Here is a 24,969-nt window from a genome sequence, read left to right on the forward strand (position 1 = left end):
TACCAAAAAATTCAGGAGCACAGGCAGTGGTTTTCCTAATCCTCTCAGTAACGCTGAGACACTTTGGAAGAAACAAGTGATCCCAAGATATCAATACCTGGCTTCAGGACTGGTGCTTCTGCCAAAATGACAGGATCCATTGTCCCAACAGGAGAAACACATCTTTGCTCATAAACTGGATGGACTGATTGAGAGAGATCTAATCTAGAATTGATGAAGGAAGGGCATACCAACAGGAGAGCTGGAGGTAAACCAAGAGTTGGCATGGCATAGCCTGGGGATAGCAGTGCTGGTGGAAATATATATGCTGCTTTTGGGAGCATGGAGGGCTCAGGAGCACAACTGAAATATTTGTACATCAATGCACACAGTATGAATCCTGGAATGATAGAACATCTGAGTTGGAACGGACCCACAAGGATCACAGAGTCCAATTCCAAGCCCTGCCACAGATCCACCACAAGAATCACACCATGGGCCTGAGAGTGTTGTCCAAACACTCCTTGAACTCTGGTAGGCTTGTTGCTGTGACCACTTCCCTAGGGAGCCTGTTCCAGTGCCCAATCACCCTCTGGTTAAAGAACTTCTTCCTAATATCCAGCCTAAATCTCCACTGACACAGTTTCATGCCATTTCCTCGGGTCCTATGACTGGTCACCAGAGAAAAGAGATCGGTGCCTATCCCTCCACTTCCCTTCATGAGGAAGCTGCAGACTGCAATGAGTTCTTCCCTCATCTCCTCTTCTCTAGTGGAACAAACCAAGTGACCTCAGCTGCTCCTCGTATGGCTTTCCATCTAGACCGTTCACCATCTTTGCAGCTCTCCTTTGGATACACTCTAACACATGCCCTTCTTATACTTCAGTGCCCAGATTGCACACAATACTCAAGGTGAGGTGTCGCAGCCTGGGTGAAGGAGAGGCTATGACAGCACACAGGGTTCTTCACTCTGTTGTAGGTCTTTATTGTAGATGGTAAATGACGCAGCAGACAGCAGGCATGCTGACCACATACACACAGCAGGAGTGAAGGATGCTATCCACAGACTGAGGGGAGAGCATGCCTTTTATAAGGTTCTGGATGGAAAGGGCTAGAACAAGGGAGGAGCATGGGATTGACAGGGTGCAACTACCTATGAGGAAGTAGAGATTTAGGTGAGGCAATTAGGAACCAATGACTGAGGGTTAAAGTGTTAACAGTGTCTCCTCCTGTGCGGCAAATTTCAGCCAATCAGAGAGGAGGAAAATCATGAGGGAGCTTAACATGCATGGACATGTCCTAACACCTAATACTGTATATAACTGGGGTACTCTTTTAACAAACATGCATTAACAATAATCATAAACCCATAACCGTACAACTCAAAACACGGATAAACCGCAATTAGTAGTAAAGTCCATTAGTACAGTCCAATCAATATCTCTCATAAACAGCACGCCATTTTCTGTATTCTTCTGTTCTTCTTTTCTTGTCCTTCTCAGTGAGGCTGCCCCAATGCAGACCAGAACAGGACAATCCCCTGCCTCAGTCAGCTGGTGATACTTTGCCTGATGCCCCCCAGGACATGGTTTGCCCTCCTGGCTGCCAGGGCACGGCTGACTCATATTCAACTTGCTGTCCACAAGGACACCCAGCTGCCTTTCCGGTCTGCTCTCCAGCCACTTGTTCCCCAGTCTGTACACACCCCATCCCAGGTGCAGAATCCACCTCTCGTTAAATTTCATATGGTCGGTGATTGCCCAATCCCCTAATTTGTCAAGGTCTCTCTGCAGGGCCTCTGCCTTCGAGGGACTCAGCAGCTCCTCCCAACTTGGTACCAGCAGCAAACTTACCTAGAATTCCTTTGAGTCCTGAATCCAAGTCATTTATTATGACATTAAGGCACACCAGCCCTAAAATGGAGCCCTGCAGAACCCCACTGTGAATGGGGCTACATTTGGTTGGTGACTGGTCAGCAGCAGTATTTCTTCGGCAAAATTCTAGGGCCAGTTCTGTGCAAGGTATTTATCAATGACCTGGATGTAGGTGTTGAAGGCACCATTAGTAAGTTTGCTGTCAAGACTAAACTGGCAGGTTCTGTCAACTCTCTGGAGGGACAAAAGAGCTTGCAGAGGTATCTGGATAGATTAGAGCATTAGGCAGTCATCCATGGCATGAAACTTAACAAGAACAAATGCCAGATGCTCCACCTGGGATGGAGTTACTCTGTACACAAGTATAAACTGGGAGAGGAGCGGATGGAGAGCAGCCTGTAGAGTGGGCCCTGGGGGTGCTGGTGGGCAGCAGCTCAGTGTGAGTCAGCAGTGTGTGTCTGGGCAGCCCAGAGGGCAAACCACGTCCTGGGGAGCATCAAACACAGCATCACCAGCCAGTCAGAAGAGGGGATTAACCCACTGTGCTCAGCACTGGTGTGGCCTCACAAGGAGTGCTGGGTGCAGTTCTGAGCCCCACCATTTCAGAGGGGTGTGTAAGTCCTGAAATGAGTCCAGAGAAGGGCAAAAAGTCTGGTGGATGGGCTGGAAGGCATATGCTGCGGTGAGCAGTTGAGGGTTCTGGGTTTGTCTAGCTTGTAAAAAAGGAGGCTGAATAGCAATCCTCTTGCTATCTGCAGCTTCCTGAGGAGGGGAAATGGAGGAAGAAGCTGATCCCTTCTCACTGGGTCTAGTGATAGGACGCATGGGAATGGTTCAAAGCTGCATCAGGGGAGGCTCAGAATTGACATTAGGAAACATTTCTTTACTGAGACGGTGGTCAGACACTGGAACAGGCTCCCTAGAGAGGTGATCAATACTCCAAGCCTGTCAGCATTTGACAATGCCCATAACAACATGCCTTAACTTTTAGTCAGCCCTGAAGTGGTCAGGCAGCTGGACTAAGTGATTATTGTAGGTACCTTCCAACTGAAATATTCTAGTCTAGTCTACTCTATTCTATTCTATCAGTGCTGAGGGATATTTATTTATATTAGGACAGTGGAAGGCAGATGGTAAGGAGGTGACAACAGTATACCACCCAGTATTCTCCTCTCTTAACAATCTGGCTTTGCACAACACATTGTGTTCAAATTGTTCACATGTACAAAATCCATAAACAAAGTCTCACTGCTTCCAGTTTCCCTTTCTTCATCAGATGCATGCACGTCTTCCCAGCAGAGGCACGGTAAAGAAGAGGACAAGGGAAATGCTTACCCCATCAGAAGGGTGTGTGGTCCAGCCAATCTCTGAGGTCTCTTGAGTTGTATCCAGAAGTATTTCTGTTTATATTTAAAAAAATTAAATAAAAAGAGTATTTGGTGCTATTCCAAGTCAGACTAAAATCTTATCTGTTCCTTACAAGATTGTCTTGTAGAGGGCTTCCATACACCAAAAATATACATTAATGTTTTGAGATTAAATATGACAGTTATGCCCACACTAGCAAATTAAGAAGGCCTAAGATGGGGGCAGAGGCACTGGGCACATAATCATGCTAAGTCATGATTAGCAAGTTGCTTGGCAATGTTCTGACCAGACTTTCCCAGGCAAAATGTAATCACACTGACAGCATGGAGCAGAGTCATCATAATGAACATACAGACGAGACCACTCTCTTTTTGGAAAGGAAAAGGTGGGACAGAGAGATGAGTTACATGAATGCATGTCAGTCTCCTTAGGACTATGGTTGCCTGTTTTATTTGCAGGTGTAAATGTGGACACAAGGCCAAGACATGTTTGTTTCCAGTTCTGGAACCAAATTTCTTTTCGGGTTTAGGATGACGACCCAGTTGATCCTGTAATGGATTCACTTTGTTCTGGATCTGGGCATTACATTGCAAGCCTGAGTAGGAGTCCCAGTTTTATCAGGAAAATTAGTATTAAATAGTCTGTTCCATTATCCTGCTCAGGAGTAGGGCACAGGCCAAGTTTATTCCCACAACTGGTTTGCATTTCCATTGTTATTGAATCTACTACTGGAGGCAGATACTAGTCTTGACAGCTCTTGGACATGTTATTCTCTATTTGGGTACAAAGAAATACAGAAGAAATTGTGACAGTGCAAACTATAAACGTATCATTCTCCAAAATACTTGTCAAGGTCTGAGACGACCTTGGAAGTTACTAGTAAGGAAGCATGTGCACTTTAATGTGTAGATTTATAGTGAGTACACAGAAGAAGAACAAGACTCTCTTGAATAGATATTTATATGTGTTGATAAATACTGTATGAATGAAATGCTTTTTCTTTAATTCTGGAAAACTTTATTTGTTTATTTTGGCTTTCCTATTTCCATTTTGTTGCTTTAAAAAAGCAAAACCTTAAAAAAAGATCAAAAAAGCCAACCTGGAACCCAACAGCAACAGCCAGCTTATTTACAAATAGGATTCATTATTCCTATTCCTCTTGTAGAAGTTTATAGATATGACTGTTCCATGTTTTATGCAGGAGAGAGATCCTCAATGGTTTCTATTTCCAATTTATGGATTGCTGGTGTCACTATCCATACCAATGCACCTAGGGATTCACTCCACATTAATCATCAGAAAGGAAAGACTAGACTCATCCTAAAGCAGACATGATCAAGTGAGCAAGCTTATCCAGACCTCAGCCTTCACTGATGTCCCTGAACTATGTTCCCTATATACCTACAAGAGACCTTGTATTTCATAGACCTTCCCGAGGAGCTGATTCCTTGATTCAAAAGCTGCACAGAATACCTGGGCAGGCTTGCCAAAACTGAAAAGAGCTTACTGGTTAAGTACAACCCTCACTAAAATTGTCTAACAGACCTTGAGAAATGCTGAGCAGCTCAGTACTCAAGGGTAGCTTGGCTCAGATGGTTCTCTGAGCAGCAGAACCTCTGCAAAAGGCCTATGTCTCCCTGAGGCACAGTCTTCCCTAGGCTGTCCTGGCAGCAGAGGAACTTGGCATTCCCCCACACCCATTACGGTCTCAGTTGCATGGTCTGGCACAGGACTTGCACTGCCTCATGTCATTACTTCGCCACTGGGTTCCCAGACATTGCCTTGAAATAATATACAAGGTAATTTTTCAACACACAAAGAACTTTTTTTCTAATCAGGTTTGAGTCTCCCATTTACCAAAGTATAATGCCTCTACCCCATGGAAACTCTAGAAGAAAATAAAATAGAGGAAAGTTAATCAGGGCACAGAAAGCCAGATAAAAAGTGAGAAAGGCAAGAAGAGGAAAGAAAATAGAGAAGACTTGCTCAGCAGACTGCTTGCCATGTCAAGCATATTCTCCAGATAGCTTCTCACCAGTGAACAAGGTAATATTTATCAAGCACATAAGTATTTCACAAGCAAACAGAAATAGGCAGCCTGAAGCAGACAGAACTGTCCCTCTCACAGTGAATATTTTAAGTCAGAAAGCATTAGGAAAATAAGAAAAGTACACAAGAATTTTGTGTGCATAAATCTCATTTCACAACCTGCAGTCCAAAGTCCCTCACTATTTTAATTCTCTTTCTCCCTCTCCTACTGGCTCCATGCCTTGAATCAGATCCCCAGTCACACTAGCTGCAGGCACACTCACAAATCTAACAAGCTGTTAAACTGCTCTCTGATTCTGAGGACAACAGGCACAGTATGGTTCATGTTTACATGGCTAAAAATTCCAACTCCAAATAAGTGCATGGTTGCATCCAGTCATCTCTGAGGAGTGGTCCTTGGTCCACCCTAACTTCTGACCTATATGTAGACACTGTTTATCATAAGATTAACTGGCATGGGCCAAACACATGGATGTGCTAATAATTTAACACTATGAATGTGTTAAATGTGTTAAAAGCCTTCAATATGCCACTACATCAGTACTGATGATTGATGTGGCATTCCACATCCTCAGTGTACTCAGTATTCTGCTGCTCTTCAGTGCAGATATAAATGATCTGTTCAGCTGAATTTGCCAATTTGGAAAAAAAAATGGCTTACACCCTTTCTATCTTGCTCAAAATCAAGGATCTTGCAAGATCATGTTAGACCCAGGCTCAGTCCGGTCCCTGATGCTGCTAGAGGCAACACTGATTGAGGTCATCTCAGAGTACCAATGGAACAATATTCCATTCTACATTAAATATGGGGAATAAGTAAGACATCTGAGCAATCTGGAGGCTTTTAAACACATGAAATGATGACAATTCTTTTTGACTCCTGCTTTAATTTCAGTTTTGAAGAATGATATTCCAATTTCATATTATGAGAGCTATTTTAGTTCAAAGAAGAGAAAAACAACTGATGAGAGATTCCCCTGTATTTTTCTTCCCTGAACTAAAAAGAAAACGATCATATTTTACAGAGGAGTCAAATGGGTTCATTACAGTCTCTGTAAAACAAAATTTTAAACTAATTAAACTCTCATTGAAGTATCCTTTGTTCTTGCAGGCCAGAAAGAGTGAAAAAAAAATCCCCAATACTTAAGCTAGTACTAGTCTACACTTACATCACAAACCAACTTCTTGGGCTACGTTATACTATAATGTCAACATCAAGAACAACTGGCCAGTCTGGAAGTTGCTATTACAGATCAGGATGCTCAAAATAGTCATGTTAATGATTTCAAGGTTTTGGATAGCCTGTACCTTCAACCAAGACTATTTCGTGCTTACCTCACAGGCAAAATTTTCTCCTGATGTGAGTGGATGACAATTCACCCAAGGATGACCCTTAGATAACCTTAATGGAGGTAAAGATGGCCCAGCTGCTTTCTGAATTGAAGAATACTTGTCCTCAGTGTCTTAACAGTGCAGTGATGCAAGAGGGAATTATACAACCCAAGCCTGCCCAAACTATAGCCATTGACAAGAAAGTTGATCCTGAGAAGACAGCAAAAGAATCTCTTCATCTGTGGGATGAGAATCTGGTGCAAAGAATGACCACACCATTGAATTACAGAATGAAACAAGCTGGAAGGGAGGTACCAGAGGTCATCTTTACCAACACCCTGCTCAGGGCCAGGTTAAATTACAGTAGGTTGCTCAAAACCTTGTCCAGTTGAATTCTGAATATACCCAAATGTACATGAACACTGCTAGATAAGGCAGTACAGTAAAAGGTAACATTCAGAGAGTTAACTTTGCTATGGAGCTGAATGCCCCAAGCAGCAAAGCTCTAGCAGACTCCTTGAAAAGAACTGAAACGTTACTGAGCTTATTCTGCCTTCTATGATCATGCCTTGAATGTGAACAAGTAGGAAGACTGTGAATGCTCTCTAAGAAGGCTGGAAAGAGAAAGAATTCTCTGGGCTTGTGCAAAAATATTGTTAAGCGTTGTCAAATCCAGTAACCTCACATAAGCAAGGTTGCTGCAGCTTCATGTCTCTGGGTGCAACCAATAGCAAGGTTGAGTGGGTATTCCCAACAGGCACACACACAAACACATATAGGCACTGCACATATGTGAATGGCCAGCCACGAAGATTAACAAAGACAGAGCCACTCACCAGTCATGCAAATAGAAACAGCACCACCAATGGCCTCATCCTGCTCCCCTTTCTGGGTGGTTAGGATGAAGGTTTGTTAGAGGGAGATATATATGCATTTATATACAATATGGATCCCTGCAATAACTGTCCTTAACCATTTAGTCTCCAGAAGCTGACCTCTGGATCTGTCATCTCTCCATATGCTGGCACCTGAAGCTTGCAGCCCTACTCCTTTTGCTAGTATTCAGACAGCCTCACTCTCTGCTACATGCCTTCACACACACACAGAGGCACGCTATGGATCCTCTACTAACTGGCTTTTTAAGCATGCAACCTACCCAGTAGCTAGCCCTGGATTCTTGTTCTCCTAGGTTGCTGACACTTGGACTTCTGAGCCTCCAAGGTCTGCAGCCAGTTGCTGTAGTGCTGCCCCACTCCAGAGAACCCTACGTACATGTACAAACACATGCACAGGCACACACACTATGGATCTCTCCATTAACTGGTCTTAGACAATCAGCCTACCCAGGAGCTGGCCTTTGGATCATCTTGTCTCCAGTTGCACTGATATACACAACATATAGACAGGACTCCCAAAGAGCCCCAAGAACTTATGGTGACCTCAATAGTTGACCTGGGCCTCCTGATTCCCTCAGTAGACAGCCCCCTCCATCTGTCTTGCTCGCAGAGATGCACACATACAAACACATGTCCTATTCATCTTCCAGACTCTCTGGCCTTTCCCTGGTTTCTCAACCCACTTACTCTACTAACAAGCTAGTCTGGCTTGATATACAGATCACAGACTCACCAACAAAAGCTCACTCACTCCAGTTGCTTTTATCATAGATGCACAGATCCTATGACCTGTGGTCCAACCTGAGTTCCTAGCACTTGATTTTCATCCATTTCAGGCTCTCCAGCTTCTGGTAGCACTGACTTATGGGCCACTACGATCTGTGGTTCAACTCCAGTTGCTGGTATATAAATGTCCACGTACACACATACAGCTGCAGAGTGTTTGCACAACTGGCCCTTTATCTCTCTACTTTCTCACACATAATCCTCCCCAAAACTACACTGATCCCTCCCTTTTCCTACCTATGGTTCCTCTCCTAAACAACCCACAATAAGTTCTGTAGAAACCCTAACTGGTCTTCCTTACATCCCCTAATAAATACCATAGCCCTGATGGCACTAACCACCTTCAATCTCCGCGGTGTTCCAGAGAGCACTTCCATTTACTTAACTTAATGCATTCCATTCCCACTCTGTGGGCTGGTCACACTCCTGTGATAGCCCTGGGAGAAGCTGGGTCAGGGTGCTTACTTCTCTGTTAGGTTATTCAGTTCCCCTGCCTTTCATTGCCCCTCTGAGCAGCTTTGAGCATGTGGAGAGGACTCTTTTATCAGGAGCCTTTTATCACTCAACTGAACCAATGTATTTATGCACGGGGTTCTATCACCCAGAGACAGAATACAGTCGAACAGTTGGGACGCCTTAAACACACTAGAACTTCTTCCAAAACTAAACAGCTATTGTGGTGAAGTAAAATCAATGGCCAGTGACATATAGAACTGTCACAACTATTCTGTTTTTCAAAAATTAGTTGATGAAATAAGTAAAAAACCAAACAAAAGTAGTAAAAAAATCCTACTTGTTCATAAACTACCCAACACAAAGATTGACATTATTTTTTAACAAAAACTATCTTTTTTAAAGTTTAGCTATGACTTAACACAAAAAACCCAAGCTGCAGGTTATAAAATATGTCTCCTAATATAAGAGAACATACACAAACCCAATCTATATGAGACAAAGGAGTTTGAATTTTTTCTTGGCTAAATCTATATTTTGAAATCATTCTGCAATCAATGATCTTGTATTACTTCTCTACTCCTATGCAATTAATTTAAAAAGAGCTCTTTGGAGTCAATGGGCTATGTGTTTAGTAAGTTCCACGAAGTATAATATTAATTAACTACTTGCTATGTCAGAGCAAAATGCTGATACTATCAGAACATCAAAGTTGTTATCTGAAAGTAGGAATTCTCACACCCCAACCAGGAGTTATGTGCCATCTGTGAAAGAGAGAAATGACAGCCAAATGGTCTAGGATAAGGAAATACACAGATTTTTGTAACACAGATTTTAAATTTATGAATGACTGTGTATTTTTGTCTTTACCTGCCCTTTTCTTTCGTTAAAGCTCTAGCGAAACTGCCAGTACTAGCATGTTTTGCTACTTAATCTACTGATGTCAGAAGATGCAGACATCAAGAAATTTAAAAAAAAAAGAAGTTTCACCTCTCCATATGAAATCAAATTAAATTACTACCTACAACGTTTCTAGTGATACAATATAATGTGTATTCTTCTGCAGCTTAAGAGGTTCATTCTGCAGCACCCACTATTGAGTCTAGAACTGGGATCCAACTGCTACTGCCATCAAACTGGCTACTTTTGATGATAGCACAGTGTGACTTCTAGTGTTTATCTGTGTTTTCCTGCTTACTTTTTTTCACAGACATTAAAAAGCGAGCTTATATCTTCCGACGTTTCACTGAAGGATATTTTTTAAGTCCCAGATACCCTACACTACAAGAATGCCATTCTTTTTCCTTGAAGGTTTAATTACCTTTGAATATAAACAGTGTTAGTTGCAGCATGAATAGTCCCTACTGTCCTACTAGCCTCTGAGCAGCAAGGGCTAGCCTGCAGTTTGGGAGCAGAATCAACACAGGGCTATGGTACATGCCTGGGAATGTACCTGGGTGTCCTGGCATAGGGAATGCACATGAATCTACTCTGTAAGAAAATTAATCAGAGCTGCTGAGACTGACCAAAAGGATAACCCCTGTCTGTTCCCCATTTACAAACAAGCTGCACATCCAAACAAGTCTCTTTCACCCTCTGCATGTCTACAACAGGATATTCCTCTGGGAAAGCCCTGGGTCTTCCAAGCATGCAGCAAAGATTTTGGCATGCAGGTAAGAGCCAGGAAAGAACTTGGAAGAATATGTTTGCCAGGATTTTAATAACTCATGTGAGTCACAAGTAGCTGAAGTAAAAAGGCAATTTTAATTTCCCCCGAAATAAATTAACATTAATTTAAACCTTTCTTTGTATATACTAAACTGTATCTAATAAACTAAAAGACAAATGTTTTATTTTCTTTCAAAATTCCTTTTGAGGAAAGTATAGTTTTCCTCAACTTCAAAGGCAAATCAATTTAAGCAATCAATACATTATTTTCAGCAGCCCAAGATAACAACCAGTTAACAGAAAAGATAGGGGAAAAAATGAAATAAGAATGTCTGACCTCACTACCTTTTTCTTCCACGTTCCCTTTTGCCAAGGAGACACTTTCAATGTAAAGAGGTTCTACCAAGGCAGAATAATTATTCTCTATCTTGCATTTCTGGAAGATAGTTAGAAAGGCTGTCCAGCCATTCTGCAGGCTGGAGAGCTTGTTGTAAAACAAATGCAGTCACTTACATGCAGAACACATCATTCCTTTGGAACATATTTAATGAGTTCTGCAAAATGAATTCTGCTTGTGTTTATAGCTGTAGACATTTATAACTCAGTCAAAGCAAAACCAATATTCCACATAAAATTCATCTTGGCACCCTAGTAAGAGCCATTTCATTAACAAGTTATCACTTGCTCTCACCTGTCTTGACTGCAGCCCATCAGGCATTCTTAAATTCTATGCTTCACTAACTTTTACAATCAGAAAGGTTAACCTAAAATGTTAACTTAAATGTTAAGTGATAAATTATAATTACATACATATATAGATTTTCAAAGAAATAACATTTCTGTGTTTCTTTGAGAGAAAGGAAAAATCCATTACTTCACCCAGCATGTAGCTCAAAAATTATGCTCTCCAAACTAAATCCTCAAAAACTTTTGCAAAGCCAAAAACATTGGAAACTTTCAAGCAATCTTGTTTCCTTTTGTAAAGCTAAAATAGCAAGTTTACAAATGTCTTCTGTTTGCAAAGCAGTTTTCCCTCATGTTTCCCATGCAGTTTTTTTTCCTACTGTAAAAATCATGTCTGGAAAACTTTGGACAGACATGCTCACTCCTACAAAATTAGTGTGTCCAAATACTAGAGCTGTATCAAAAAAATTCAGCCTAATGATTCCTTATTATGCGTTAAAACCAACAACAATAACAACAAAAATATTTTCAATTGCTTACAAGAATGTCTTTACTTCTGAGTGTGAAGAAGTCTGAAGTCCCACTAGGTCCTGTAAAAGCATGCTGTCTTCCATTTATCAAAACTATTCTGCCTAAAAAGGTATTTGCTCTCTTAATACTGCATATAAAGATGGTTTGAATACTTTGACTACTTCTCTTCCCCTCTCTACGGCTTGTCCTTCTTTTCTTAATTATTTACAGTAAGGTTTAGAAAATTTCCAAAAAAAATTAGTTTAAGGAAAAAAATGATTTACATTCAGACTGAGAAATCTAACTCAAATGCCTGAGAAACACCTGGAAGAAAAATTACCTTGACTGATTTTCCCACTCAATTCTCTTCAGTTAGAGGTGAGACATATTTTAGACACCATCTAAAAATTCTAAGAAACATTACAAAAACTAAGGACAACACTGGATATTCCCTATATTTTTCAACTAAAATCTGAAACCTGAAGTTCAAGTTTCTACCATATATAATTATGAGTCAACAAATCAGCCATGGGCCTTTTCTTTCCTTATGGACAACCCCGTACTAAAGCAAAGCTTTCTACATAGCTATCATCAGACTTTCCTCCCCTACTGCATAATTTTTCTTTGGCTTTTGACCACAACAAAAATACTTACCTCTGAGATGCAAATCAGGTTAGGAGTGCAAACCTAGGACCATGCAGCACAGTCACAATGAAGGTGCTGACTCCCCTGACTCTGAATTGAGAGTTGAAAATCAGCTCATGGGAATCTTTACTGCTTCATCTCCACAGGCAAAATTTTAAATTTTACTGTCCTATTTTAATCCAACCAATTCAACTACGTGATCTGTGAAACTGCATCACACGGTGCTTTCTCAGCTCTTTTATCTCTACAAACTTACAGGAGTGAGTATAGAATTCAAAAAATGTCAGTTCCTACAGGCATCACTGAGTTGCTTCATATTTGCAGAGAGAATTGACTTTTTCTCCCCCTTTTCTATCTCAATTCCTTTACCAGTTACACAAGGAATTACACAGTATTTTGTAAGATAATTTTAAAGTCAGTAATTAACAGAATTTCAGAGATATAAGAATCTGTATTGTAATCTTACACCAATTATCTGAACTCCTCCCCCACTCCCCTCCCCTCCTATTAAGAGAAGTGATGCTTTAACAAGCTTTCCTCTTTTTATTAGACCTCACACTATTCTCTTTTCCTATCCTCTAGGTCTTTCCTTGTCTCCCTTTGTCTCCTCCACTCCTTTTTCAGAGGCTTTTAGAAATGCAAGAGATGAACATTCATCACAAAGCAGTACAGTTCATTGAGCACATGTAGCTGCAAGGATATTTCTTGGAACAAACAAGAGGACTGTTTACAATACCTCTGCCCTTCTCTAAGTCTCTTCCATAGCTCTCATCTTATCTCCTGCTCTCATCGCCCTCCCTCCTACCATCTATTCTTTCTTCTAGCATTTTCTTGGCCTCCCTTTTCTGCCCACCTTTTTTCCCTGTTCTGCCTTCACTGCTCTCTCCCTCCTCTCCTCTACTGGCTGAATGTGAACTGCCTCTTCTTGTTAATGCAAAGCATTCTCTCCACATCTATTATTTTAGGCAAGTTGTTCAAATGTGAGAAAAAGACTCTTGATTTCAACTCACTGTATGCTGCCTTCTAGAACAGCCTAAACATTCAGAGATTGTTTCACAAAACAAACACAGTGCACGAACAGGAACACAAGAATAAAATACATGCAAAGCATAAACAAGGAGCTTATTTCCTGACCAAAAAAAAATTATTCTTTGAGGCAGTCATTTCTGAGACAGCTAATAGTAACATTCATTAATGGTCTTTCATAAGAGAGTTTGCCTCTCCCACTAGAAACAATACTAAAACTTTTACATCTTCAGAGATAGTAATCAACCCTCAAACAGAAAGACAAGTCCTCTGTGCTCATCTGGACTAGGAGAAGTATACTGGAGGGCACACCTTTTTTTTTTTTTTTTTTTTAAATCTCTACAGAAAACTTCATTAAGTTGTTGCAATATATATCTGTTCTTACCTTCTAGTGAGGTGACTAGATGAAAGAAGCAGACCATCCATATCCAACCCATTCCCGCCACTCTTCTTGCACTGATGCCACCATTAGAATCCATGAAGATTCTCTGTGAATACCACCATCTTTAACAAACACACACCACTCCTTTGACACGGTCAGAGATTTCTTGGAGTGTTTTAATATCTTCACAAATCAAAGCACAGAGGTCTTCACACAGAAATACTGTTTAAGGAAAAACAGAAGATGGAAACAGAAATCAGGCCACAATAATACAAAACTGGCAGTTTTTATACACCCACTCCATCACTTACTACTTCCGAGGTACAAGTGAGACAGAGAAGTACAGACTCAGCATTTACCACAGACCCGGCCCTCAAGACTTCAGTCAGTCACAGGTGTTTTGTACACTGCCTGTACAGATTTTGGGACATTCATGGCATCAGTGAGAGTGGGTTTTCTCACTCTCAATCTGTGAATCTGTACCACAGTACGGGTTGTACCCCTGCTGAAGTCCTGGCCATTTGTATCTCTCTGGTAATGTCTCTTAGAAGGTGTCCTTTCCACTTCCACTGTATGTTTTTCAAATTCTGTCTCATTTTGCCTGTTCAGGACTCTGCAGGGCAGTAGCTATGACAGGAGAGTTTTTGCCAGCACAAATCTGCATGGCTGACACACTTGTAACTGTGTATCAGGTGCAGGCATTTGTCCCTTTAAGCATACGACTGCACAACATTACTGAAGCTGGACAGCATTTTTCCCACTGATATGTTGCACGTGAGGAAGCAAACGTTGTGATATTTAAGGTCAAATAGGGAGTCTGTGTTGCAGCCAGAAAAAGCAGAAAAAGTCTAAGTTTATCGTCTTAAGTGGGAAAAAAATCCAAACAAAACTCTATCACCACCATTAAGAATCTGACACACAGGCTTATCTCACAGAAAAGGAGCAGCATTTAGCCTAATCCAGCATTGCATGAGATCAATCCAGCACAATAATTTTGCTAAGCAAGGTAATTTTGGCTCCATCTGCCCAATTGTCGTCCCACCAGAGAAATATCACAATAATATGTAGGTTGCATGCAAAAAGCCAGTATGTTTTGTTTCTTCAAGTGCTCTTTGCGCAGAGCATTGAAAATACTTCACTGTCTTCAGTGAGACAGTGAAGCGTAGCTAAGGAGAAAGAAAAATGTCTCAGGCAATATAGAGAAATGGCTCAATAACTTGGCTGAAACAGCAGAGGGAAGAGTTGTAATTAAAAGGGGCAGCCTCAGTGCAATTATCTGAAAACCTTGCAATGGAGGATTTGAGCAAGCTGGGCATAGCAGAGAAAAAAGCAGCCTGAGGAGCATGCAAAAAGGCAGTGGAGTGCAATTTAATTTTCTTTACTGGAGAAGGGGAGAAATTAACTGAACAAGATGCAATAGTTCTCTCTGCCCCCGAAAGAACCTAGAACACCAAACACAGTTGAACCAAAGGCACTGGGCATCACTAAAAGGCAAGGAAACTAAAGGAACCTCAGCAAGAGGCAAAAACGTTGATTCATGACTTATAATAAAAGAAAAAATAAAATCAGTTCAGTATAACAGAGGAAAAATGAAGATGCTATAATATACAGGTACTGCATATTAGTCAGTGTATGCATCACAATGTATCACAGAAGGAAAACACCACTGGATGTAACTATAAAAAGGACAACATTTCAGACTGAATGATCAGAAAGCCCTTCTTTACAGAGAGAACTATCCAAACACATAGCAGTGTTCTCCTGGAATAGGGCTGAAGACTGCTGCCTGAGCCACAAAAACCAAGACTGGGTACACCAGAACCAAGCCTGCATGACTATTCTATATGGAGACATAAATACTCACCATTTGTACTGCCAGTCAATCTGAAACATTATAATATCTAAAAGCTTTTTTATTACGCCAGTAAAATCCTGAGAGATGGGGACTTTTAAACATTCATTTTAAAGGCAAATAAATGCAGAAACAGAGGTCAAATAAACTGAACACAACTTTCATTTCAGTCAATGGGACTGCATTCATTTACAGAAGGTTTGAAAACAGCTTACAGTCTGGATTTTCTCATGCTACACAACTAATGAGTGGCAGAGCAGAAGACAGAACCCAGATATGCTCTGGAGGCTGAATCTCAGGCAAAAGTATTGAAATTACCACAGATATAACTAAAAAAAAAAATCCCTTGTACACAAAAGCTTCAAGGAAATCCATTTTTCTGCTTTCCTCCTGACCTGCACATCTCTCTTACAACGTCTGTTTGGCTTACCCTGGTCAACCCTGTATACCGGCAAAGTTGCATGGCTCTTCATGAGGAATCATACAGCCTTTGTCCAGATTAGACTGGAAATTATTTTTCTCTGAAATAAATTGTGGCTAAATCAAAAAGCTGGTTATGACTAAGTAGTTAAAAATAGGTAATTTTGCCTTTTTTTATTATTATTATTTTTAAATTTTATTTTATTCTGCCTCTTCCACACCTCAATGGAAAATGCTTACTCCACAACCAAGGAGAGAGACAACATTATGGAAGCGTTTAAGGGAGAGTAGGAGGGAAGCACTAGCCTCTCTGAATTAAAGAGTACCAAGCCCCTAAATTGCTAACCACTGCCCTGCCCTTCCCCCTAGCACTTGATGTGTATAGAATCTGACTACACCCAAAGACGCTCATCTTTCATTCTTCAGTTCTCCTACTATTTCTTCCCTATACCAAACTACGTAAACAGAAACCTCAAACCATCCCAACTTTTAAACCACTCTCTTCTCTTGTCCACACAAGCACCTTTTCATGGCCTTCTCATCTAGTTACTTCTTCCAAAACTGCTTTCAGAGAGATTACTTCTTGCTATGGAATCCACTATTCCCTCTTCTCCTCCAAATCTAACTGCAAAGTAATACACCTTGTCACAACAGGACTCTTCAAAAAACTTCCTTAAATACCCTTTTATCATCCTGTCTCTCTTCCAACTACATGAACTTGTTGGTAATGTACCATCTGTCAATCCTCTTACGCTAACTCTTCCATAAAGGATTCTAAACCCCTTTAGACATGTATTTCCTTAGGTAGTGGAATTCTCTCATTCTCCTTGGAAGTCCTGAAAATCCTAAAGCATCTGAGAAGCATGACAGTTCCTGAGAATCCCAATGTCTTTTAATGATTCAGCCCTATAAAACTGTGAAGATCCCAAGCAGTTGGAAAAGACGAGTAACTTTTGCTTTAGCACCAAGCTCAAAGAGATGGAGGATGGAAGCCTCCAGGTTATCTGCTTACATTATTCACCAATGCTATCATGGCTGTTTACTTTGGCACCATCTCTGTGCCACTGTACCTGGATTACCAAAATTTATGTTCAAGATCCCAATAAGAGAGATGAATACAATCATCACCAGTATTTTCAAGAATCTTGGTTTCTTAGCAGAACAACCAGAGAGGAGAAGAGTTCTTTGGGAAACTTGTCAAGATGAGTTTTGAACATTGCCGAGGATGGAGATTCCTCAGCTTCTTTGGACATCTGTACCAGCACTGAACTGAATTTTTTTTTAAATTATTTTTTCATGAGGGACTTTTTTCTTTCTTCTATACAGTCAGAATCTCTCTTGCTCTATTCCATGGTTTATTTCAACAGAAGAGGGATAGCTCTTGCCCATCATCTTGCCCAGCTTCTTATACCCAAGACTACAAACACAAACGATTTCAGCTGGAAAGTCTCAAATATGAAACATAATACACCTGGCTTAGCTGGTACTATTTAAGGTCTGTTTCATCTCACCAGACAGAACCAGTGCTGTAATTTCTCACTTTTTCTGAACTCAGTCTTGAAGTCAGAACACTTTAGTACAATTCCAGGCAAATGATGCTCAGTGCTACAGAACAGATAGCAATAGTGTTTCCGTATGTACTAAATCAACAATGTTATTACAGTTCTGAGCTTGTGGGATATCTCTCACAAAGGGGGCTGCTATGGGCCAATGCTGTAATCGAAACTGTGGCAAAGTATTTAATGCAGTGAGTATCTCTGAGGCAGTTTCCTTATGCAAATAAAGGATTTCCCCAAAGTTCAAGCACCTGAAGAGCCATGGGCACTAGTGTTGCTTAACAGGTCAGCATTAATTCAAAATTCTCTTCTATCAGTACATATGCTTTTATTAGAAAGGAAGCAGATTTGCTCCTAGGTTTGTGTAGTCATTTATTTTAGAGTACCCCAACGGTATATGTCTTGAGTCTTGATGGAGGTGGTCATACACGTGACAAACCTAAGATAAGCCTCCTTAAAATGGACTGATTCTATTTCTTTTGGGTTTGCATGGCACTCTGAGACTGATCAAAACAGTGACAACAATATAAACAGTGTTAATTCTGTTCTGCTGGACCTAAGCTTTAAAGAAAATACCTTGTTTTCTAATCTTTTTGATTCTATCCATAAATCTTTAGACAGACCTTCACTGAAGCATGTTCTAGCTTAGTACGCAGACAATATGTAGTCACAGATGAGAAAGTAATGCACATTGACCCTATTCCCCTCTGACAGATACACACTGCAGAACCTGACATCAAACAACATTAAACATGCATCTGAACAATGTACCTGGTGTGGCTTCTGCAGGAGGAATTCAGGCATACTTTTAGAATTAAGAAAAAAGCTAGGATTGTTCAGGCACTGCACAAGCCTCCTGAGAAAATACAAGGGCCTGACAGATTCTTCTTCTCCATTAATGAAATGTAGCTGTTTCTTTGAGTTCTGTGAAATTGGAGCAAACCAGAGGCATCAGGAAGAACTATCAGTCTTGTAGCCCTAATCTCTACAGAAGACCTATGGGTAGTTCTGATATTCTATTCCTTAAAAGCTGATAGGAGATTGATCCACTGCAGAGAGGATGCTCTGTCCTGCACTACTTTGTAAAAATCTTAACTCTAATATTGGTTCAAATACTTTATTCTCAGGATGCATGGAAGCAAATGGAAACAATGGACATGACAACACAATGTAAAAATTGTCAGTTCTTAATCAAGAGTTCCTGACAGCCTTCCTTATTGGAAGAACACTTGTGTTTTTAAATGTGCAGTCAAGAGAATAACAATTCTGCATGCTTTAGTGCAAACTACATTTCAAAACACGAGCTAACACTGAAGCAGACCAATGTCCACCTAGCCCATGTTTTCTCTGCACCACCAGCGCCAGGGAGAGCTACATGGAGATGGCTTACAAGCCTGGCCTCCACTCCCCTACTATTCCTCCAGTATCCACAAATATAAGACAAGGGTTACTAAAGAGTATCCCCCAATACATGCCCATTAATATCTCTTTAGGAATTTATCCAATCCCTGTTTTGAACTTGCAGCAGATTTAGAAAGGTATCTATCCTTGTGCAACAAAGTAATTTTATGTATCTAAAATTGTTCTACTAATAGAAGTTGAAATAGTAACAATGCCAATTTTTTTTTAAGCTTTCAATTCTTCTTAACTGTCTCAAGATCTTTTCCAAATCATCTTGTTTCCTCCCATTGAACAATGCTTCTTCCTCATTCATTGTTAACTGACTCTTCTAGGCTTATCTCACAGTAGAAATCATTATATGGGTACAACTTCCCTCTGCCACACTTGATTCCACATATTTCCCCCATATTTTTCTATCCTTCTTCACACAAAGGATCTAGATGCAATATAAATGCACCTCAAAAATACTTCAGGGCAGAAAATGCTGTACCTTTGCAAGCACAGTCTTTCCTCCTCTTGCACATTTTGCATTGTGACTCATATCAGCTTAATATTATCTCTGAGTAAGAAGCATTAAGAAGATAAATGAGCACAACATCTGGGAGAGTCAATAAACTACTATTCCAATTAATTTGTGCTGCACACTGATTCATCACATTTAGTCAGCGAACAAAAAGTGGAATTAATACTTCTCATTCATGATAAACAGGGAACCACGATAGTATTCATACATCAAGGAAGAGGCTTTCCCTCCTCCTTTGTTGTCCCCAGTGTTCTCCCACTATAACTGCTCCTTTGCCACTGAGATGCCCTTGCAGCTATGGTCATGCATCTCATAAGGCTAAATCTCACAATGCTGTTGTGAAAAGCTGTCATTCAACGCCTGTCCAACACTTTGAGCATTACATAATACTGCCTACCTTCTTCCTTAGACAATAATTACAATAACTGCTATTCATAGAAATCTTTCTACACCCCAAACAGGAAGTGAATGGGGGGAGAGCAACACATAATTTATTGCTCTGGGCTTTAATATTATGAAGTTAATGTGTTTTCTTCAAAAAATCTATCACTGGGACACATATAGCAGCACAGAGAAATGTTCAATTAAATAAATAAATCATCTTGATAGTTGCTGTATATCCTTTTATCTTATGTTACCATTTGAGATTATTTTTAATTACTCCAACATACTTTAAAAGTACCAGAGAGGAGAGTGGAATTTGTAACAAAGCCCTGTGGGTTTTTTATGGTTTGTTCAGTTTATTAATTTAATTTTTAGAGAAAGGCTCAAGGTGAAATATATAACTAAGCTTAAAGGAATTCTTCTTCAACAGCATACTTCATAAAATATTTCCTGTAGCTGGCTTGATCATTTGCTTCCTACAGATTATCTAAATAGACCTGTGTCTTTTGGGATTCCTTAAGTTTACAATGACAATCCAAAGGTTAATTTTGAATGTTCTCCAAAGAAAGGCATTTATTTCCTTGTTTACCATGGAAACGCCAGGAGTCTTCAAGCTGATCTTCCATGCTCTGATTATACATTTCCCAGTGGGATCCAAATTAAGAACTTCCATAGCGAAAGTTCCCTCTTAAAGGGAAGTAAGAGATGCTTATTTTAATGAATTTTTATTAAACCCCTGAGGCTCAAATACAGAGCCCAAATTAGAAGCATAATCACTCAAATGACCTCTACAGTCAGTGGACTGAGCTGAATCATCTTCAGCAGGTAACTAAGATCGGCACTAATTAAAAAAAGGGAGCTATGGACAGCTGAGCAGCTCCCTCCACATGACTCCCTAGGTGCAGCCTAAAGGTATCTGGGGAGGTTCTGAGCCCTCGTGCTGCCTTCCAACTCACACAGGTGGCCACATTAGCATTTCTTTAGATAACTACCATGCTTTCCCTTAAATCTCTCTTCTCTGCCACAACACATACTTGGCTGGAATTGGCTCAAGCAGGCATTGCTTGTGACTCTAGCCTTTCTTCCTAACCAAAATTCATTCACAGCTGCCCTGTGTTTCCATAGACTCTCTCAATGCCTTCACATTACATTTCTGCTATGCCCAACCAAGATGGACACTGATCTCTTGAAACTATAGCAATTAGAAAAAATATTCAAATTAAAGATACAGAATCTTCCTTCTATCTATTAGGTACTTAAATTACACGTATATTAAGTACAACTCAGTTCCTGAATAAAATCTCTTCTCAGCTCACAAGATTTCACTTCATTGACAATTTATATAGATTTGTGTACTTTTCAAAGAAACACTGGTCATTATGCTCAAGTTTCTAACACTAACACCTGGAAACAAAATTCCAACTCTAGAATATTAATAACATTAATGAATAAAATACATCAGGAAATTCATTGTTGTGTTTGTTATCCATCACTTGCCTGACAGAAACTCTCCTAAAAATAACAGGAATTGAAGTGATATAGAAATCACTCCCCTTTTATTTCCATACAGTAAATAAAGGAGACTGCACAAAGAAGAGAGAGAAAAAGAATTAGCAGCTGTCCATCACATTTCTCTTCTTTGATTGAAAAAGAAGATGACAACTGTACCTACCGGGTATAGTTTCACTGAGCTGTCATCAATTTTACTCTAATTTCTCAGGATACTTTTCTCAGTACAACTGTGCATAGATTCTTGCAATGCACTTTTATCTATGTGGAAATAAACATGATGTTTTCAATGTCAAGTATGACTTACCTTTGTACAAAAGGAAGAAGGAAGACATAAGGCTTCAGAGATAAAAAAAATATGCAATTCACAAGTTCAAGGGCACAGCAGCAAACCTTTCTCAAGTACTGTGTAAAATGTTGCATTTCCAAAATTCTAAGCACAGGATTTTATGATTATGTTACTAGACTCAAGTATCTCTGAAGATCATCACATTATTAACTTCTAGGTGAAAATAATCTGTGGTAGTAAAAATCCTTTGAAAAGTGATATTTCCTTCTCTGGTACAACTGGCAATAACTAAACAAACACTTCAAGTTTCACAGAATTTTATGACAGAGTAAGTTTGAAAAAAACAAGGAAAAAGATGCATACTATTTTGGCATTAAAAAGGGAAAGGAAATGAAACTTTCACAAACACTTTTTAAACAAAGGATGTGTGACTGTCCTGATTTCAGCTGGGACAGAGTTAAATTTCTTCTTAGTAGCTGGCACAGAGCTGTGTTTTGGATTCAGTATGAGAATACTGTTAATAACACAGATGTTTTAGTTGTTGCTAAGTAGAGCTTATTCTAAATCAAGAACTTTTCAATTTCCCATGCTCTGCCAGCGAAGAGATGCACAAGAAACTGGGAAGGAGCATGGCTAGGACAACTGACATGAACCGGCCAAAGGGATATTCCACACCATGGAACGTCATGTTCAGTGTATAAACAGCGGGGAGTTGGCTGGGAGCCACTGATCGCTACTCAGGGACAGGCTGGGCATTGGTCAGTGGGTGGTGAGCATATCCTGCATCACTTCTTTTTCTTGGCTTTTTTGCCTCTCTCTCCCTCTCCTCTTCTTCATCATTGACATCATCACCATTATTATTGTTATTATTTTATTCTAATTATTAAACTGTTCTTAATGTTCTTATCTCAATCCATGTTTTTTACCTTTTTCCAGTTCTCTTCCCCATCGCCCTAGGGGGTGGGGGACAAGTGAGCAGCTGTGTACTACTTAGTTGCCAGCTGGGGTTAAACCATGACAGTGACGTAAAGAGCATGTCCCTAAAATCATGTTCTCATCTACACAGCAATGCTGATAGTGCTTCTTTTTCAAGTGAAATTAAAGTTATTATATACCAAGTTCTGATTGCAGATGGATGGAGAGTGATAAAGAACTCAAGCACAGTGTTTGCAATGGCCAGACAAGCAACGCCACAAATCAGACAAATAACCTTGACATTTGCTGAACAAGTCTGCAATTGCATCTGCAAATCTGCACAGACGAACCAAACACAGAGCTGCAAAAGAGCCTTAAAGGCACTGTCAGAATGCTGGAAGAGAAATCATGGGCCTGAAGGGTTGAGCAGGGGGAAAAGTAAGATATGGCTTGCAAAACTAAGATATGGATAAGCTTAAGAAAAGGGATGTTTTATACTAATGCTGTTTCCCATTTTAAATTAAGAATGCAGCCTTACATGGCATGTCTAGAAATATATGAACCAGTATCTATGCACAGACAGTCAAAAAACACAATGAAGGGGAAGAAAACCCAAACCAAAAATACTTTTCTTAAACTGTTCTTTATGGACCAGCTTGCAAAGTCCTTTAGTAAGAATTTATATTTTCTTCAGCTGCAGTAAAGAATCTTCATTTTTTGTAAAAATATGTTTACTGTTCTCATCTTTCTCTGATTTTGCTTTTGCCTTCATGAGGGTTTTACAGTAAGAAAAATTTAGCAAAAGCTATTTGTATTCACAGTATCCAAGGCTATGTTGTGTGTGGGGAGATAGTGGCAGCACTGACAGCCAGTTCAAAGATAATGTTCCTCTTCCATGGGAATTCCCAGCATTTTGAAATTGCCTTTCATTCCATGAGAGAAACTGTCATTTCAAAACAGATTACAGAAAGAACTAATAATATTAAAGCATCTTAATTTAAGTGCAGGTCTTTTTATTAACCTCCTTTCTGGCTTCAATGAGGCAACTTGGGTTTTCAGAGAATGTGCTTCATAATTTAAGGGTTAATTAAAACTACCTTTTTCCATTTTAATCAGTTTCACAGCCTTGGGCTGTCATAGAGCTTGGTTCACAAATTGTTGGCTTCGTGCATTTGCAGATAGAGGCTACTTTTAAAACTATTTAATTACTAGCATTATTTCTCATCATTGTTTTTATTCCTCTTAAGAGAAGCAAGACTGCTTCTTTGTAAAACAACAAGGCAGAAAAGCATTCAAGCATAATCACTTTACTGACTTGTGAACTGCCTTTACCTTGTTGTCCAAACCTCCTCCTCCAGCCCCGCTGCATGCAGTTGTTTACCAGGTAGCCTCCATTCAGTTATACCTCTCACAAAATTGCAAATGCCAGGTTTTGAGTTCATAAGGTTGCCCTAACAGAGGCCTGTAACACATATTCCCTGAATGGAAGTGGGAATAAACAACTATCTTCAGTCAAGTTGATTCCCTTACGTTTTACTAACTGCACCAACAGGCTATACAATACACAAGCCCTAGCTCCAACACATAAATTAGAGCGTTTGATGTGGAAATGCATGCACAAAACTAGGAAGCTGTGAAGGAGAGAGAAAATGGTTCAGAGAAGAGTTCTACCACACAGTTTTCATCTCTATATGACCATGGTTTGCCTAGACGGGAATTTTCTCTGTTCTACTATTAGTTTGAGTCTCCTGTTCCCATTAGGCACTAAAACAGTACAAAATAATCCTACACTGCCCTGGTCATATTCCCCAGAGCTGTACACCAACACTAACTGTGGTCTGTCTACAAGTATTTTTGCAGGAGGCATTACTGAACTGTGCAGTAACAAGCAGCTAGGGAGGTACCTTGGCAGCAATCTCTCATGGCACAGTAAGAACACAGAGAAAGAGACTATGAGACTTAAAAATTATTTTGGAAAAACTTTGAGAAAATAGATGGTTTCTTCAGTTTTGTTCTCTTCAGTTCCAGTCTCCAAATCCATAATGCTCAGTCGCTTCTCCTCATGTTAACATGGTGTCATTATTAAAAGGAACTGAGCAACAAGAACAGACATTATAAGGGTCCTGTTGAACTTCAGAAACATCTCACTTGGTCTTTAACACTAAGTTTCTTTTAAATTTTGTCAACAATGATTCATGCTGGTTCAACGCTTGGACCAGGCTCTCACTTTGGTTTTTGAAATTGTGTTGCCCAAAATTGGCTCTTGTCTACAAGACAATTGAGACAGAAACAAAGCAGAAATGGTAATTTGAAGAAAAGAAGTGAGATCAAGGTTGCAAACAAGCAAGAGATGACCTGAACAGGAATGACTGTTTGGAACAATTACCTGAGTTCAGTGAAGCATCAAGGAGCCTATGTGTAGCAAAAGCAGGTTAGAGCCCCACCAAAAATTTGAACTTGCCACTGGC

The 24,969-nt window shown here is 40.0% G+C and overlaps 1 protein-coding gene across 3 annotated transcripts in view; it reads right to left on the reverse strand.

Annotated features, from left to right (window-relative positions):
• Positions 1 to 24,969, reverse strand: part of EPHB6 (EPH receptor B6) — an 85,615-nt gene that overhangs the window by 52,877 nt on the left and 7,769 nt on the right. For all 3 annotated transcript variants that reach the window (XR_007630879.1, XR_007630878.1, XM_050332095.1), the window contains exons 2-3: positions 13,656 to 13,874; positions 3,189 to 3,253 (exon numbers count right to left, since the gene is read on the reverse strand). Coding sequence is in view for 1 of the 3 variants with exons in the window: in XM_050332095.1 (XP_050188052.1) it covers positions 3,189 to 3,253; positions 13,656 to 13,749 (159 nt within the window). In the remaining 2 variants the exon portion in view is untranslated. The remainder of the gene's footprint in view (positions 1 to 3,188; positions 3,254 to 13,655; positions 13,875 to 24,969) is intronic.

The sequence above is a fragment of the Myiozetetes cayanensis genome, unplaced genomic scaffold (genome assembly GCF_022539395.1).
Source record: "Myiozetetes cayanensis isolate MyiCay16 unplaced genomic scaffold, myiCay2020 scf5-8, whole genome shotgun sequence".
NCBI classification, from domain to species: Eukaryota; Metazoa; Chordata; class Aves; order Passeriformes; family Tyrannidae; genus Myiozetetes; species Myiozetetes cayanensis.